Raw genomic sequence first — 19,071 nt, 5'->3', positions numbered from 1 at the left:
CGATGAGCCACGACGAGCCGCCGACGAGCCAACGACGAGCCGCGGCACGAGGGTGATCTTGCTGCACGTGGACGAGCTGCTGGACGTTGACGTGATCGACTACGTACGACTACGTTGATCGACTACGTACGACTATGTTGATCATCTTCGCTGCATCGACGCAAATCTACATCTTCCGCACCAGTAGTGCGTCGAGTGGTAATCCCGTGATCCTTATACGGCAGTTCTTCCTGGTTTTACGCGGTAGAAATTTTGATTTGCGCTAGTGTAGCCTACCTCGTATCCCTACACCTGGCTCGCGTGCGGGAGGGGCGTGAGTGCCGGAGGGAGGGGAGGGGCGTGGTGCGGGGTGTGCCGTGGGAGGGTGAGGGGCCGGAGCGTGTGGGGGAGGGGGACAATGTGTGTGCCGGGGGGCAGGGCGTGAGGCCGGGGGGACGGTGCGGTTGCGGGAACACGGGTTTGCCGACTATAGGAGAAAAAATACTCGGCGAATCCTTGTTTGCCGAGTGTTTTTATGTATACACTCGGCGAACCCGTTGATTGCCGTGTGTTTTTTTTTACCGAGTGTTTTTGTGTATGCACTCGGCGAATCCTTTATTTGTCGAGTGCCCGAGAGATTGCACTCGGTAAAAATAAAACACTCAGCAAACGCTAAGTTTCCCGTAGTGTTTGACTTGTTTGTTCAATGTAGTGGGTTTTACCTTTCTTAGTGGAGCCTAGGGGCTAGGGCACATGATAGGTGGTAGCATCAGCTGGAAAGCGTAAAGCCATTTAGCAGGGAGAATTAAGGCTCGTTAATTTTCATGCTGGGCCCGTCACGACAGCAACATCGTGTCGTGCCATGTGGGCCCACGGGCCGCACTGGCCGCCCAAGCACGGGACCGCAAGGCCTTTTTCATGCCGAGCCAGCCCGCAGAGCACGGCCAGCTTCGGGCCACCACGAGGCTTCGTGCCCCCGCGCGCACTGCCGCTGCTCCCCGCCGTCGGGCCCCTCGCTGTCGCTGCTGCCGGACGTCCACATCGCCACTCCCTCTCCCCACGCCACCGCCGCGGTTCTCCGCTCTGCCAGCGGCGGTGGAGGCCGTGAGGGAAGGAGGGAGCATCGCCCGTAAAAAAAAAGTGCCGCACGCACCAGTGGAGGCCGTGAGGAAGGGAGGCGGCACCAGCGGCGGTGGAGGTCACGAGGGAGGGAGGGAGCACCGCCCGCCGGACAGAAGGTCGAAGGGCAGGCCGTAGGCGGAGGGGAGGCGATGGGGAGATGGCGAACGGGAAAGGAAGGGTGGCGGCGGGGTAGAGGCGAGATATTTAGGATTGATTGGTTGATGTTTGTACTATACGGGCTTTAACGGGCCTGCTTCTTGACACCGTGCTGGGCCGGGCTGCCTACCCAACACGAGGTACCGAGCCAGGCCAGCCCAAGCCCGAAGTCTTCTGTGTCGGGCGGGGCTAGAGCGAGGCCAAAAAATCAGGCTCTGTGCCGGGTAGGCGAGCCACGGGCTGCATGGACATCTATAGTTGACATGAAGAACCGGAGGATGAAGTGCTGAGGAGTAGGGATGGCAACGGGGCGGGTCAGGGTCGGGTGGAGCTTCCGCGGACCTGCCCCCGAAACTCGAGCCACAAACCCGCCCCGACCCCTAAACAACAAACCCCCGAACCCGATGGGGCCCCGACACCCGAGCCGTCGACGGTGGTGGCCACAAGGCGCAGGAGCTCGGCACGCCATCCTTCGCCACTCGCCACGGACAGGGCCAACTGAGGGAGGGGCTCGCCGGCCGCCGCTGTGGTGGCCTCATGGGATGGAGTGCTGGCCGAGGGGGAGGGGGCAGGGGAGCCGGTGTCGCGCTCAACCACTCGCTCCGGATCAGGGTCACCTGGATGTGGGGTGTCGACGGGGTTGGGGTGGGGTCGGCGGCGGGGGCACCGGCTACCAGTTCAACCGGGCTCGCCGTGGCCATCGATGGGCACTGCCACTAGCGGGGGTCGGCACGCCGCGCTAGACGATCGCGCGGGCTCCACCGGCGGACTCGATGGCTTCCTCTACGGGCTCCGGCTCGAGCTCGACGGCCTTCACCCTCGGCATGCCCCTCCCCTAGTCCCCTTCCCCCTACCGCGACGCGACAGCATAGTAGTGGTGGCGGGCTAGGGTTCCGGCGAGTACTGGCTGGCTGGCTCAGGGAGAGGGACAGAGCAGGGTGCGGGTGGGAGGAGCGGCGGGGTGTCACAGAGGCACGGGGTGCGGGTAGGAGCGGCGGGGTATCACAGAGGCGCGGGGTGCGGGTAGCCGGGCGTTGTGGGTCGGTCGGCTTTGTGGGCTGAAGTAGAGAGGGAGGAGCGACGGGGTATCACAGAGGCGCAGGGTGCGGGTAGCCGGGCGTTGTGGGCCGGTCGGCTTTGTGGACTGAAGTAGAGAGGGAGGAGCGGCGGGCGTTTTGAGCTGGCTTCGTTGGCTTCGTGGGCTGACCTAACTTCGGGGGGGCGTGGGCGCCCGCGGGGTAAATCAAAATCCGGACCCGCCCCGACCCATTTCGAGCCCAGAATCCGCAGCCCCGTGGGGGAGAAATCAGACTCACCCCTGCATCCGCCGGGTTTCAAACCCGTGGGTTTCGGGTCTGAACCCACCTGATTGCCATCTCTACTGAGCGGCATGGTAAACCTGCCGGCGGCAGCATGTTTCTCTATTATCGTGGTAACGTGGTTGGAACAGATCATGGAAGGATGGCTGCATGGTCGCAAACCAAACTTGCCGGCGTCGTGTTGGCCATGGCATCGGTTTGTGGATCAGTTGTTATATATAGGAAGCATATGAAAAATGTGCAGAATATTTATCTATCCATCAGTATTATCGTTTCGTTTGCATTAGATAATTAAATTTTGAAACAGCATATGTAAGAGAGTGGCAGGAAAAAGAGAACTCAACTGGAGAGGTCCATAGATCTACAGATGCGATGCACACTTGAGCAGAAAGAAGCTCTGCTCCATATATACCATCAAGGTAAGATAACGAATGAAATGGATGTGCATGAACCATTTCCTGACCGATTTCGGATTTCCGGGCTAAAACTAGAAACGGTTGCAAAAGGCAGGAAACGCGACTTGTCGGGACAGGAATTTTCCCGCCCCTTTTCACACATCACACCTACTTACAATGTTCCGGAACTACAGAACAGATGCATCTAATGGTTGGACACCTTTTTATTTATTCTTTCCATAGCAAAATCAACATCCAAGAGGTACAAGTACAATTTACGCAGGTCAATATAACCACCAGCAATGCCAAAATTGGGCAAGCATGTCAACAGTTTAGGCTTGATGCATTTTTTCTTCTTGCTCATTGTAATTTAGGCTCTAAACTGACACTTTATTGTTGAAATTCCTCTATTGCAAGTACAAGAATGAACACTGTATAGCATGTCAACGTCCTCCATGTGCAGATAAGTCGGCAAAATCTAATAATACAACAGCAAAGTTCCATGAGTGCAAAACCGGGAAGATATCTCGAAACATTTTTTTTTCACTCAGCCCTGACAAAATCTTTGGGCGAATATTTATCACAGCAGTCTTTTTCACCATTAACCTGAAAAACATAACCGACTGTTACATCCAACTTTAGTCAACTTGTTTAGTTTTCATGGAATCAAGTATACAATTTAAGACACAAGAACATGACGTTATGAAAGTATTTTCCAGAAGCTACCACTATTTTTACTCGTGTCATTTTACTTGGCAAACTAGATATGCGTACAGAAATTTACAAGTGATCAGGATTCGTGTTTAAGTGGCATCTGGCATATCATAACACGTAAATTTGTAGCACATCTGACGAAAGACAAAAATAAAAAGACTAATGCACCGTTTGGATCGTTGGAATTGAATTCCATTCTAATAATTATAATTTAGGCATAAATTAATTAAGTTAATATAATTGTATGTAGAATATATTTATATATTATTGTTGGCGTACTTATGTGCTGCACTTCTGCTATAGGGAAGCGAGTCCAAGAGCGTGCTATAAGAATTGAATTCCATTCTAATAATCATAATCTATAGAATCAATTTCCATCTCCCACCCCATGAATTTAAGATAGACTTATATCTAAACTTTGGAAAGTTGTGGAATGCCACATTCCAAGATAAATTAGCCTACTCCATTAAGTAGATTCCAATTCCTTCAAAATGAAGGGCTCCAAACGGGGCCTAAGTGGTATTGGTCCTTTTTAGCCCTATTTAATTAAGCAGTGTCATGTACATTGTTACTGGTGATCAAAAAAAAAAATGAGCACTGTCATGTTCAATGTATGCATGGTGTACTTGACTACTTGTGATATGGAATGTGAGTTTCTCTTCACAGAGAACAATGAAATAATGGAATGCAATTAAATAGACCTTGTTCCTAGAATCACATATTGGTATATGTATATTACATGTTAAGTATTTGTAAGATTGAAATGAAATGGTAATAGTTAAAGGAACCTTTTAGGTGTATTTCACTGCTATCTCGCGCATTAGGCTTTCAGGAGCTGCAGAAAATAAAGGTAGTCAGAAATATTAAAACATTTGGCATGTAAAGAATTAAGAACAAGAGCTGAGGAGAACATGACACCTTCTATACCACCGGTGAAATGTTCAAATTGACCCATGGCTTGTCTAATAAACATTTCCACACCACTAACAACTTTAACTCCACATTCTTCTGCTTCCCGTAGAAGCCGAGTAACCTTTGGGGCATATACAGCATCAAATACCACATTGTAGAAACTCAATGATTTCTGCGAATTCAGGAGAACTGATCAAACATAGTTTGGCATGACATAAGTGTAGAGGGGAAAAAATGAGCAAGGTCTTTAACTTGTGCGAGAATAGAATTATGGCTGCATGTTACACAAACTCATACCTTCATATAAACAATATGTTGTTCTGATCAGTTACAGCACTGCTCTATTAGATACTCCCTCCGTTCCAAATTACTATACATTTTGGCTTTTCTAGGTACATAGCTTTTGATATGCACCTACATATATGCTATGTCTAGATACATAGCAAAAGTTATGTATCTAGAAAAGCCAAAACGAATAGTATTTTGGGACGGAGGGAGTACATTTGCAATTTTTCCTCACAGGTGCTCTCTGAAAAAAATCCCTTCAGCTGAATTCAAATGATCTTGAGTTCTTGACCAGTTTGTAAGAGACAGCAGTTTAAGTTTGCAGTTTCCATTCATAACTTATACGTTAAGGGCATATTATATTTCTTTAGTGGGCTAGCCTATCCTTAGTAATGGAGGAGTGCCAGTTTAACTCTCAAAAACAAAGCAAACTTTGGGTGGGCCAGTAGAGGTCAGGGAACCAAAAGCACTTCTTGATTACTCTCTAGTAACAAATAAGTGACCTTTTGGGTTCTGTGCAGCCAACCATTTCAAACTTAAGACAAAAATTGCATTTTATGTATTGGTTTGGATGTTTGAAAATGTTACGAGTATATTTGTCTCGAAAAGTAGTTTAAAAAAAGTTTACTTTTGCAATGTTTTATAAATATATCATGACAAAAATACTAGTTAAAGTAATGTTTTGAAGACCGCAACACCGTTTCCTTGTCTAAAATGTCACTTATTTGTGACTGGAGGGAATACTAATCTTGCGAAGCAAGGATAGGCATGAGGACAAGGTATTCCTTTATTTGTTGCAAGAACAAGATACATAATTAGTTTTCAACTGTACGTAGCACCTGTGGTTATCACTAAAACCAAATCAATTTTGCTCATCCCTTTAAGTGTAATACTGCTTTGATGAATATAGGGCTGCAGAAGTTTGTTGTCTAGAGAAACTAAAATAGGCAGTACATGGATAAGTTATAAATGCACATCTTTCTCTATTTCAACATACAGACAGGTTCTAGAGGCTTAGCCTGGATCCCGTGGACCTAACAGCTTTCTGATAACTTTTAGTAGAAGATGGTATATTTAAATACAGATACCGCTAATATGATTGACCAGCATTGAGAAGATTTCACCATTAGCACCAAAAAAATCATGATCTGTAATATCATATTCTACTAATGTACTCTCTAAGATGAAACACAAGCAAAACAGCATTGTTATTGATGCATTTAAGAGTTCCAACTCACTCCAAACAGAAATTGTGACTCTAGAATGGAAGGGAATTACTATTTTTCTTGTAAGACAAGCACAGACATAAAAAAATGTCAGATCTCTATGATCAATCATTTTAAGATAGAAAAAAAATACACTCCAATTGTGTGTGTGTTTGTGAGATAGAGAGGGAGGAGGGGGGAGATGGTGAGCGAGAGATAGAGAGAAAGGAAGGGTGTAGGGGCACCTTTGGAATAGGAGTACCATCAATATTTGGGTACATCCCCAATGATGTTGCGTTAGCAAGGATCATCCCTTCTTCAGGCCTGAAAGTTTCCAGGTCCGCTAATCTCAGCGCCTGACCACCAATTGCGTTGGCAAGACTTACTGCCTTTTCTGGTAACACCAAAATATTTTTTCACATTAATTAAGGATCTAAAATACAACCCACCATTCATCTAAACACACATGTAAATCCAGCATGAATGTAACAGAAGATAAAAGAAATGCAGTCAATTTAGAAAGCAATACTGTAGGTTGCAAATTGTCTTAGTGTAGTGTCTTGACAACAGGATGCCTGAACAAGTCATAGCACTAGGCTTCTAAAGCAAGGCAGGCAAATTGAATATTTAACGAGCACATGGTTGGAGTCAGAACTCACAAGCATAGTAGTATAATGAACAATACATGCAACAGAAATGCAAACCAACAACTATGGGAATCCAATAGTAATATGCATAACCTGAAAGCTGAATCTGAAGTGAATTTACAAATTTCAACTTGAACTTAGGCCAATCCTGATGGAGGTTCGAGTTTCATTCTCATTAAATAGGGTGCCATGTCACCATTTTTTTATGAGGTGGCAAATAAATAATGAAGAGAGAGAAGAGGTTTCGTCCAGATGAAACAACCTACAAATATGTTCTTGCTTATGTTGCCTATGAAACAGAAAAAAGTGAAACAATGCTTTCAAAGGACTATTTCGATCATCAATCAAATGCTCACTTGCACTTGTGGCACTCATGGAAACACCACACCATTATGAAATTCTCCATTGGGATTGGCCTTAGGGCCCGTTAGGCAGGTTCCAGATTCCAGATTCCAAATGTCAGTAATCTCCTCCGGACGGTAGAAGATGAGTGCAGTTTGTGGAGTATGTCTGGAGCCTCCAAGCTCCAGGAACTCCTGGCGAGGTCGTTTTCCCATAGATCCCCAGGTCATGTTTTGTTACTAGGCTGTGGCAAGTCTGTAATTTTGTGTTTTCAGTGGGTGTGTGTGGGTTTTTAACTTCGACCTGGGTATATCCAGGATCGTTGTACTGTCTCTCTTCTACATTAATGAAATGACACGCAGCTCTCCTGCATAGTTCGAGGAAAAAAAAGAAACATTTTAGATTTGGTTTCTCATTAGAAACAATTCTCTGGTGAAATAGAATCACTTTGAAACCATTTGACTTGTAGACCGGATCTGATTCACAGAAATGATAGCAGTTGAAATGACCAATGAACCCCTACGCATACGTATAATCCTAAGTATGCCTGGTAAGCTATATAGTGTCAATCTCCTAGAAATTTTTTCTGCCATTGAAAAACCTACTGGAATATGCTTCTGTGTAGCCTTAAGGAGTGCACCTAGCAGTTTGATGCTGAGAGCACCACACCAGGCCCACCTCTTAAGTTATACATCACTTCTTTTCCCTTCCACAACACAGGGAAAATAAAAGCAGAGCTGACATCACTTCTCTGGTGGAGCTTGCCTATGCTGGAGTAGCGCCAGCCCTTGGGAAGCCGCAAAATTGGTTGTACCAAGAGAGGTGGAGAGATACATTGCCAGAACTGATCTAGTGCTGCCAGAGGGCCGGCGAGCAGAGGTTATAGGCAGCACAGAAGCAACAATACAAACAGAACACTGGCTGGCCTTGGTCAAAATGGCAGAAGCAGGTAATTACTGTATAGAAAAGGGATGGTAGGAAAGGATGGAGATGATTCTCGTGCAAAACCAAGTTCCACTTGTTTCTCTTTAGCTGATATGGTAGGACTAGAATAAAGGAAGAACAGGCTAATCGCCCTTGCTTGGTTAATCCAAATGGTGCGCCAGGAGCCAGCAATTAAATAGCCTCCTAACATACAATCGTAACAAACAGCCTAACAAGCAAATCTATAACCCTAACAACCATCTCTAATGAGCTGCTAGCTACCTGATAAATAACAAATATCAAATGTTAAATGCTGTCAGCTGATGCTGTGCTATCTTCTCACATTAGTGCTGGGTCAGGGCCAGCCCCACTTTCCCACTCACAGCGTAAAAACACGAAATGATTCTATTGTTTTTGTTTTCAATCGTTGCTGCACCCAAGCTTTGAAACAGATTCTGCCGTTTCTGGCTAGAAAATAAAGCCCCCTGCTAAAGGCCAAGAAAAAATCGATGACAAAACAATATTGCTATGTAGACAAGAATGAAGCCACGTGTTTGGAGGATATGAGCGAGAACAAGATCTTGACATAAAAAAATCTAGACCCTTACAATGATATTCATTTATTACTCATTAGGATTGACAACCTCATGATAGTGTGACCAAAATTATTAATTAAAAAAACTCGGCCAGTGGGGGAAAGACCGCCCCCACGGTTTTCTGTTGGTACAGCAGCCCTCAGCCAACAAATCGAGAAAACCCCTGAACCTTGGCCTCACCCTATAGGGCCGCACCATAACCTGGGCCAGCAACCATTGTCACTACCCCTGGTAGGACCGCACTGTGGCACCCTGTGCCCCTGGCACTATTTTGTGGGGAGGCACAGCGAGGGGATTAATTTAGCTAAACACTGAAATTCGCTCCACGAGGGAGTCAAACCCAGGACCTGAAATGGAAAACTATATCTTCCTATAACAGATGCATCGTTTTTTTTTGTTGGTTTAGGGCCATAAAGCATGTAGTTATGCTTCATCAACACAAATCGTGTCCTTGCTTTTTTAGATTGAGCCTTGAGGTATACAGGATAGCAATTGTATACTAGCTAAAAAACATCAAACACCATCTATTGTAGAAATAGAGATCTTACCATATGTACGATTTGCTACCACTACCCTTGCACCCTTCTCCTTTGCACCATATGCAATTGCCTTACCAGCACCCCCAGCACCTACAACAACAATAAGCCTACCAGCTAACAGTGATATAGCAGCATCCTTGGACCCTGGACCTGTGAAACATAAAGCGTCTGATATCTTTTCCATGATACACAACTGTGGAAACAGAGCAGGTAATGTTACAACCTCCAATGCCATCCTCAATAGCAGATATTGCTCCAATGTAGTCTGTATTGTACCCCACTAATTTGCCATCAGGTCTTCTAATTATAGTGTTTATCGCTCCTATTGACTGCATATTTAACACACAAAATAGCATCTCAAACAAATCAAGAATGATATGTTACTGATAAAAGTAAGCACTTCAAGATTGTAAGCTGCATCCAGTTACCTTAGCAACTGGATCATGTTCATCACAGCACTGTACAGCATCCACTTTGAAAGGAAGAGAGCAACTGCAGCATAAAATCATATGGAGTGAACTAAGGAAATTTAGCTTTCAAAAATAGATCAATAAAACAAGAACATGAAACTGGCTCGTAGCAGGTTGGTAACAGAACAGCCAGTTTTTGCTCTTCCAGGGGCCATGTTAATTCAGCCCGAAAGTAATGTTTATTTTGGTGCACTCCTAAATAATATTCTTAGCTATTTTTGCCAAATCATACGTCTGTATTATGTCAGAAAAATCTGAACTTGAAATAAAAAAGGAGAAAAGATAGCAAAAGTTTACAGAATAAACATATAGCTTGCTGCCATCATGCAAACTGGTGAGATTGGGATATTATTATTCCAATCTAAAGAGAAATTTTCGCATTACATTATGGATCTTTCAAATATGGTTTCGTGATCTATGAGCTGCTAACAAAATTCTCATCCATGTGATCCTCAAATCTGAGGAAATTCCTTATTTGACACTAGAAGATGACTTAATTCCTTCCTTGGCCCTGAAAAATTTCACGTCCCTTATATGACACCAAGTTTTAACTTTCATTCCTTATTTGACATTTTCGTCACTTTTGTTAGTTAAGTTGGACAAACCGACCATCAAATCACCTCCAAAATTCATGAAACTTTGTATGGTCATTTAAAAAATGAAGATGAATCCATGTTGCTTAAAAACCGCATATGTACCTTTGCAGTTTTCAAATTAAAATTCATCAAAGTATGCTACTTTTGAAGCATATTTGAATTTTTATGCACCAAAATAGTTTCCAAAAAATATTGGAAAACAACTAATATTTTGTAGATGAGATGTAGTCATTTATAAAATTATTTACCTTCATAAGTTACATAGGAAATTATGAGGTTCTTCTAATATTTCCCAAACTTCCCGTTTTTCATAATTATCGGTGTAACTTATGCTAGAAAATAATTTAATAATTTATTGCATCTAATGTGAGAAATATTATTTATTTTTCTATAATTTTTTAGAACTGTTTTGGTGCCTTTAAAATTCAGATAATTTGTAAAAGTAACCAAATTTGGTGAATTTAATTTTTAAATCATAAAGGTACACGTGTGTTTCAAGAACATGTGGTTCACCTTCAATTATTTTATTGCTACAAAAAGTTTTCATAAATTTTGGAGGTAATTTGATGGTCGTTTTGTCCAACTAAACTAACAAAAGTGACGAATATGACAAATAAGGAATGAAAGTTAGAACTCGGTGTCATACAAGGGACAAGAAATTTTCCAGGGCCAAGGAAGGAATTAAGTCATCTTCTAGTGTCAAATAAGGAATTTCCTCAATCCACTTAACTATAGACCGTCCAAATTACTGTTTCCCCTCCAGGTATTCTACAACTCGGAAAAAATGTAAGATATATGTGACAGTTTTGCAGAACCAAATTTAGTACCTAAATCCTGAAAAGTCCGGAGATGAATATGTCTCAAGAAAACTAGCAAGATTATCTCCAAGAAGTGGAAGATAAACAGCATTATATCCAACAGATTGAAGACATTTATTGTGCAAAATTGGGCTCTTGCTCTGCTTTACTGGGTTGGCTATAAGACCAAGAACCTTCGTATCAGGTCCTATGCGCCTTATATTGTAAATCTCCAGCAATTCTTCAACCGTTGGCTGCCCAGATGCTGACGTCTTTGCAGCATTCAGTATTCCAAATGTAAGATATCCACCAAACTTGGGCGCTAATACCCTGGACATTAAACCTTTTTCACTCATTACGAGTCCAATCATAGGCACCTGTCATTTCTATTGGTCAGTCAAATGTAAGTTAACCCAATATGCCATGACAAAGAATAACTCTCTAACACTAAGGAATGCAAGCACAATTTAGATTAAATGTGAAATATGCATACTACCTTTGAAATCACATATAGTTTTCTTATGCAAAATATGAATGAATAAGCTAGCAAATGAGCTCAACTTAAACCAATTGCTAAACTGTTACCAAACAAGTCCAGGAAAACCTAACAGTTTTTTTCCAAAAATAAAACAGCTTAATAAGAAAGAGACATCCATCGAAACAATGTTTGAGAACGAAGTTCATTTAAAATTAGAACTGCAACAATCCTACCTACTCAAGGCTAAATACTCACACCAGAACTTTGAATCAGTGCATAAGATGAAACAATTCAAAATCAACACCTCGTACACATCTTTAGAATTCAATTAAGACCTATCATGCAGCTCCTGACCAACTAATGTACTTGCAAAGGCCAATAGTTAGTTGTGAAGAAAAATGGCAGCAGCATTTCAACTCAATCTGAGCAACATTGTGTCATGTTTGGTCGGCTCCATCCCCTTTGAACCTTGGAAGCGGATATGGAAATCTTGCGCTCCGGGTAAAGGCAAAATATTTATTTGGTTGGCCATCTGCAATCGTTGCTGGACAGCTGATCGCTTGGCGAAAAGAGGGCTCCCTCATCCCGAGCAGTGCAGCCTCTGTGACCAGGAGGATGAGACGGTTCAGCACATACTTACATCATGTGTGTCTGCGCGGCAATTCTGGTTTAGCATTCTTGAACCTCTAAACTTATCCAACCTGGTGCCTACCCGCAGGGACAGCTCCTTTGAAGTTTGGTGGAGAAAAGCATCGAGGAAAATTCAGAAACAACACAGAAAGGGATTTAATTCCCTTGTTATTCTTGGAGCCTGGAGCATTTGGAAACACCGAAATGCCTGTGTGTTTGATGGATCTACCTCTAGCGTTCAGGTTGCTCTTCAGGCCTTCAAGGATAAACCTCATCTTTGGCTACTGGCTGGAGCCAAGGAGCTGGCAGCCCTGGACCTTGGTAGGATTGTGGTCTAGAGGTTTGGTTAGTTTGCTCGGTCAGGTCCTTTGAGTTTTTTAGGTCTCCTTTTCTATTTGTTCAGTCACACATCTCACTTTAGTCCAAGGTGGGATGATGCTATTGTAATTGGACTTTTCTCTCCTTAATACAAAGATACGCAGCTCTCCTGCGTGTTCGAGAAAAAAAAACATTGTGCCAGATTGTCTTGCTACAGTAATTCGCTGCTACTGTAGCGCAACCGCCGGGAGTCGATCTAGGTTAGGGTTTAGGCAGAGTCTAGAAAATAGGTTAGCGTAAGTCAAGTCGACTCCCCATAAATATGAGGGGAGGGGCAATGGATTCAATCAAGTAAGAAAAAGGGCTTAGTCCCTCTCCTAAGTCCTACCTTTTGCTATGGTCTTCTAAAATAGTTTCCTAGCCTCCTGCGCCTTCCCCAAGTAACAGCCCCGCGCCGCTGACCCTCGATGGCCGCTGGCCACCCTCTCCTCCCTCCCCAATAATCCACATACATGACACATTGGCATCAACATTTAGACTGAATCTAAGTAAACTTCTTATGACAAGAAGACAGCCCCAAACAGATTATGGAGTACAACAATTCAGTATTAATTCAGAGTTACTATAATTCTGATATTTTCTGAACAAAGCAGGGCAGTGCAGTACAAGGAAAGTCCAAATTGTCTACAATTTTTATTTGGCTTCCTTTGCACCAAAGCATACAATTTTGATTCATTTCGTATCCAAGTTGGGCAGGACATTTTTAAAGTAAAACAAAAACAGAGATGGAGTTCAAGGTCTACACTACACATCAACATCTATGAGCAGGCCCAGCTTTGGAATTCCAGACAGGGCCCAAACACACCAAATATTGAATTCAGTGAAGGAAGGGAAAGGTTAAGACCCTATAGAATATACTCCAACTTAGAGTAGGAAACATGAAAGAAAAGCTTCTTAGCAAAGCAAGTATGTGCTTCTGTTTATGTGGATAGTAAACAAACTGCTACATTATTCTGACTACTCCGGTGCATCCAAACATAGATCAGATTAGTAGTTGACAAAACTTAGTGCTAGAGCTACCAGTCCACATGCACTATACAAATAGGTGTCATGAAGTCATGAACCATGTTCTGTATCCAGGAAAATACATTTGTAGATTCAGGATATAGCGAATAGACACCTAATAGATTGCTTTGTCATTTTACTTATTGTTCTTTTGAAATTATTCAGATTTAAAAAAGTGTTTTGAAGTATGTTAATCAACTATGCAAGTTTGCTAGTTCTTTCACATAGCCCAGTTCTAAAGAAACTCAACAGACACCAAGATTGGGCCACAGTGACAGATGAATTTCCAATAAGTTGATCGACTTCAGTGGTGGCACTAAGAATGCACGAGATGTATACAAAGACACATAACACTACACAAACTAATGGAAAGAAAAAAAAAATGAAATGCACTTTCGTCTAGAAAACACTTACTTGGCAGTGAACCATCACTTGGAACATCCGTGATACGTCAACAATGTCCTTAGCAGTTGTTGCAATTTTCACTATGTCAGCTCCAACTGCTTGTATGCTAGCCACAAGATTTGCAAGCTCCTCACAGGATGGAGTATATTCATAATTATGCGAAGAAACAATAAGTTTACATTTCTCTGGCTTATTGCCAGAAATAAAGTTCATAAATTTGTCAGCAACCTGCAAACAAATAAGTTTGTCACAATAGTAGAATATTATCTACTGATATACATGCAATGAAAAAACATTAGGCACAACACTCACAATAGTCTTGAACTTAAATGAATGTGCCATTCAATATGCTCAAGTTTATTAAGATAGTCCTGACTTAAATAGATGCCACATTGACAATAAATTGTCTACAGAATCACAATGTAGTGTAGTAACGAATGTTTCCAGACAACTGGTTCAAAAACAACTATTAACGAAACAAAATACCACATACCTGGTATCATCGTTATGAGCATAAAAAGTAGAAAACCTCTAATTTATTTCTTAAAGTGACAAGTGTATCGCGACTATTCTGTACACAAGCCTCATCCTTCTGATAATGATAATCGGTTTTGTGAGAAAACATCAACATAGTTTCTAAAAATCAAAGTGCATGCACCAAAGATGCCGTTTGAGTGTTGGAGACCCCCCGGCCCTGACCTTGTCTCTTTGCATCTTCTTTTAGTCACAGGTGTTCTCTTTACTCTTACTTGGTTTCTTCAATGAGACTAGCAAGCTAATTCCATTGCCCCAGCACGCACAATGCTTACCAATGCAGTACCCAGCACATTACAACTGCTCCATACTACTGCTTCAACTGCCAACACTTGTGGCCTGTGGCATCTTCACTTCCCCTGTCAAACCCTACCCAACTGAAATCACTAGCTATGCTCATTTGCAGCTTGCCCCAACCCTGCCTATTATCCACAGGCAAGCCAGCGTTCAGCAATACCTTCGTGGTTTGGAAACTCCAAAACTCTAGACTCTAACCCTACCTTGCCATCCAGAGACAAAAAGCTACCTATTGCCCATAATCACTGAAGGTAAGGTATTCACACATTAATTAAAAAGTAAAGATCACAGTATAGCATTTAACTTCTTGTACTGGGTAATTTGTTAAATGAGCATGATTCACACCAATATCTCCTTTTTTCAGTTTCCCTTGTTACATATTATCCAAATTTATCTTTTAATGATTCTTATTCTGACCAAGACCAAATGACTACAAGGCACAACTAAAGCATATCAGAACAATTGAAAATGGATTTTTTAAAAAATGAAATGGTTTGTCTGCTAGGGAAATGTATTCATAGTGTATGACAAGTGCATATTTGGTGCTCCTATGGGGAACACACCATTTGTGATTTGTGGTGGTACGTAATGTACTATTCCTCAAATGCCAGGAAGTCATGGGATGTTATACATGTGATTTTGTACCCACTTGCACACTTTCAAGTTCCTATTTGTCCAGGCAGTTCAAAACGCAAAACAGATTTGATTGTTCAAACAAACGAACCTTCAATTCAACATCAACATAGTCTACACCTAGTTCCATTGCTATATGTAGTGCCTCGAATCTTGTGGTGTCATCACCTTCATATTGGCCTCCTTCCCAGTTAGGTCTGTGAACAAACAAACAGATGGATGCATCATTTACTCTAGGTAAAATGGTGTTTGTTGCTATATAGAAATTATATACATGATACAATTAACTACTACAAAGAACTGAAATATTTTATCAGACTTCAACAAGCGATGTTTGCTTCAATAAACTGCACAACAAATATTTTGAGCACAAAAATTTAAAAGATTCATAATATAAGAAATGGAAGGAAGCATAGAATTTAAAGATTTTTTCTGTTAGGACCATTTCTTTCCTTATACTATGATGAGTAGATACCCAGATTCATTTAACTAAGCGTAGAAACATAAATGAGCTACCTCACCATTATGGCTGATGGTACTTGAACAGTGGTGTGCACGCATAGCAATGATCATGAATGTAGGAAGGCTTCACCTTGCCCCAACAAGAATATCCATCTCTAGAAATAATTAATTGGTTTTCAAGGTCAGTTAGCTATGTCATTATTTTGATTAATTCTTTGAATTAGTATGGCCCTCACAGCAACTTAATGCAAATTGATTAGCAGGCCCTAAATGCTGTCCAAGTTGGCCTTTTAATTTTTGAAAAAAAAATCGAGAAAATTGAATGGAACTAACTCATAAACGATTATAAGAAAAATAAGAAATAACTTATTCAGTGCTTTCTTAATATTGAAAAAAAAAAGAAAAACTTTACGGAAAAAAAAACATCTTCGAGTGGGCAAACTACCATACACCAAAAGGAAAAAGGATTGATCCAATAAATGGGATTAGCTTTAGCTGATAGCAAAAACCACTGCCCATGCATGAATATTATTCGCCACATGTAATAGCATCTTAGCTCCTGCTTATCATTTTTAAAAATTGTTTTAAACTTAAGGAATGCATAACAACCGGAACAATACATGCTGCAATAGATAATTGACAGCATGGCCATTCCTTTCCAGATGGAATAAAGCTGTTGGAGTCTTGTTGTAAGCACAGCAGATGTCCGTGTTTTGCTAACACCTCAGGGTTGAAGATTCCCATCCCTTATGTTACTATGAGCAACAGGTGGAGACTAGCGGTTGTCTCACATGGAGACAAAACAAATACGGATTTTTGAAGTACTACTAAAATTATCCCTAGGCCATCACATCAATGTATGCAACTTCCTTCAATCACATCAATATATGCAACTTCCTTCAATCTGTTTTACGACCCATGGTCATGTACTCATGTAGTATACACTATACAGCATCTGCCGTTCTTTGGACATGACATTTTCCTTTAATACAATGAGGACTGAGAAGCTAGTTCTGACCCGTGTGTATAGTAGTGCCAAGTCTTATAACATTATCACGTGGATGTTGCAACACAAATTCATGTGGAATGCTTGGCAACTTATGTTTATGGTCCGAAACAGAAGCTTAGCAGGGATTTTAAAGCTTTGAATTTTTATATCTTTTGGTCCATAGCCGGTGAATTAGGCAGCTCATTTGTGCGCAAAACAAGAATCAACAAGACGACAATGTGGCACCCAACCAGGCACTGAACTTCTTTGTAATGGTGAACTCCAGGACACAACCCTCTTACTAACTTCTATGTGATGAGATTTAAGCTCCAGTCTGGCGAGAAATGGAGCAAGTACCAAGGGCAGATGTGCAAAATGGCAGCTAAACCGGGTCAAGTATGTTCCCATCCTCAAGGATACACATACCAGCAAATTATAAGGACTTCAGGCGCTTATATGCGAAATATTGTATTCATGTTCATCCCACCGTCCCGTTCGATCCGTCAAAACAGCGTCGCAAGCAAGCTAATCCGAAGCGGTGACAGTCAGACAGACGTAATGCGATTGGCTAATGACTCGATGCTGACGCGGAACGATAGAAACGAAGCGGCGGAGCATGTGCCGTGTCGAGTCGAAAAGCTAGAACCTCGCGAGCACGGGCACGCCCAGATGGATGGCCCGCACGAGTAACGGCGCACGCGCTCCGGATATCCTGAAGTGGCGGCGGAATCTATGGAATGAACCCAACCCGAGCGTGGAAGCCTGAAGTGGCCGGATGCGAGAGGGGGAGTGGGCCGGCCAGGGGGGGCCGAACGAACCGGTAGGTGACGAGGGCCGGGAGCGGGCAGCCGCGGAGCAGGAGCGGGAGGTGCTCGCGCGGGCGGAACCCCTCGATGAAGTCGAGCCGGATCTCGACGAGGTCACCGCCTGCGGCCGCGGCGGCCACCGCGTCCGCCACCATCTCCTCCACCGTCCGCGCCACCAGCGGCACGCATATCAGCGTCATCTCCGACTCCGTGCCCTGCTACTCCTCCCTCTCGGCCAGCTCCCTCGCGCGGCGTGCGTGGATGCAGATGCGGGCAATCGGCAATGGCCGCGGCCTGGGGTCGGGGTAGGTGGTCACTGGTCAGTGGTCTGCTGGCGGGGGTGGGTGGGGGCCTGCGAAGTCTGAAATGGGGGCAGGGAGGTTTGGCCTGAGTTGGTGGCGCCGTGGCGGGCGCGAGTGGGAGTGGGAGTATGGGCCGGGGGGTTTGGTGGAAAGTCGGGGTGCGTTTGGTTGTTTAAATGTCTCCGACATCATACGTAAAATTAGTGATAAAATCAGTTTTATTTAGGCACAGGATAGGGAAGATTTACATAAAATTCTTGTGCTTCTCTCCAACAGTATACTAAACTTGAATAAAGTTTTCTGAAAATACTCTTAGATTCTAGGGGTTTTCTGTAAAAAGGCCAAGACATAGAAAACTAAATGAAAATTACATGCTTTGATGAGGGTTTTTTCCTAAGTTCTTGTCCACGGCAAAAATCCCCTTGTTCATCATCTCGTTCCTCCTCCCATCACCACCGTCCTTCCTCCATGACTCCACGCATCCTCGCGCCTGTTTCCTCCTTCCCTTCCCACATCCAGCACCTGAATCAATGCCGGTTGTGCTCCTCCAATGCCCTCCGCTCAAATCGACACCGGCCCCTGCTACTCCGGCGCGAACCGATGAGCCATGACCCCCGCGAGCTCCTCCCGCGGCCGTGGATGGTCATCAGAGCTCAAGGAGGGGAGAGCGGGAGCGAGGGAGGAGGGGTCTGGAGCGACGCGTCGGAGGGGCCAATGCTCTCCTCGCTCCGACCATAGAGCCTCACCCATGCGGCGTTGCTCGTTGAGCCCCGTCCGCATGTCGCTCACCGGAGCTCGAGAGCGGCACATTGAAGGTGGCCATGGGCGCACCAGAGGACAGCCTCGAATCGATGCGGACATCGGAGAATTGGTAGAGGATGACCTCGAACAAGCGGACGATCGGCGGGTCAAGCAGGGCCAGTAACTTGTGAATCCTAGCTTCAGAATTTTGGTGTGGATCTTCCTCGTAGGGTGATCATGCCGAGCCTAGCCTAAGCTAGCCTCTGGACAACTACACAACCCTCAGCTCTTTGTAGATGGTATCCTCGACTTCTGCTACTACTCATTGTCTTTGTGTTGATGCAGAATGGGGGTATTTATACCCTGAAAAGGCCGTAGTCCAAAGGGGAAGTCAAATGGGAGAGGGAAAGGCCC

General features: G+C 43.6%; 1 protein-coding gene across 1 annotated transcript; it reads right to left on the bottom strand.

The window, feature by feature from the left end:
• Positions 1–3,171: 3,171 nt before the first annotated feature.
• LOC101770856 (bifunctional 3-dehydroquinate dehydratase/shikimate dehydrogenase, chloroplastic) lies at positions 3,172–17,993 on the bottom strand. Its single transcript, XM_004968714.4, has 11 exons — positions 17,627–17,993; positions 15,450–15,555; positions 13,904–14,122; positions 11,029–11,375; positions 9,564–9,627; positions 9,359–9,464; positions 9,145–9,285; positions 6,333–6,481; positions 4,604–4,769; positions 4,474–4,520; positions 3,172–3,577 (listed from the first exon to the last, which is right to left on the bottom strand). Exons 1-10 carry the CDS (start codon positions 17,812–17,814, stop codon positions 4,477–4,479), a joined length of 1,530 nt encoding a protein of 509 aa, XP_004968771.1. The 5' UTR covers positions 17,815–17,993; the 3' UTR covers positions 3,172–3,577; positions 4,474–4,476.
• Positions 17,994–19,071: the final 1,078 nt, after the last annotated feature.

The sequence above is a fragment of the Setaria italica genome, chromosome V (genome assembly GCF_000263155.2).
Source record: "Setaria italica strain Yugu1 chromosome V, Setaria_italica_v2.0, whole genome shotgun sequence".
Taxonomy (NCBI): Eukaryota; Viridiplantae; Streptophyta; class Magnoliopsida; order Poales; family Poaceae; genus Setaria; species Setaria italica.
This window is presented reverse-complemented; position numbering and strand designations above follow the sequence as displayed.

Excerpts from the sequence above, each read along its gene's own strand:
- LOC101770856 (XM_004968714.4), bottom strand. The coding sequence starts at position 17,814 with ATGACGCTGATATGCGTGCCGCTGGTGGCGCGGACGGTGGAGGAGATG. Across the intron at positions 11,376-13,903 it reads AAGTGATGGTTCACTGCCAA|GTGCCTATGATTGGACTCGT; the intron begins GTAAGTGTTTTC and ends TAGAAATGACAG. Across the intron at positions 9,286-9,358 it reads TATTGAGGATGGCATTGGAG|GTCCAGGGTCCAAGGATGCT; the intron begins GTTGTAACATTA and ends TATGTTTCACAG.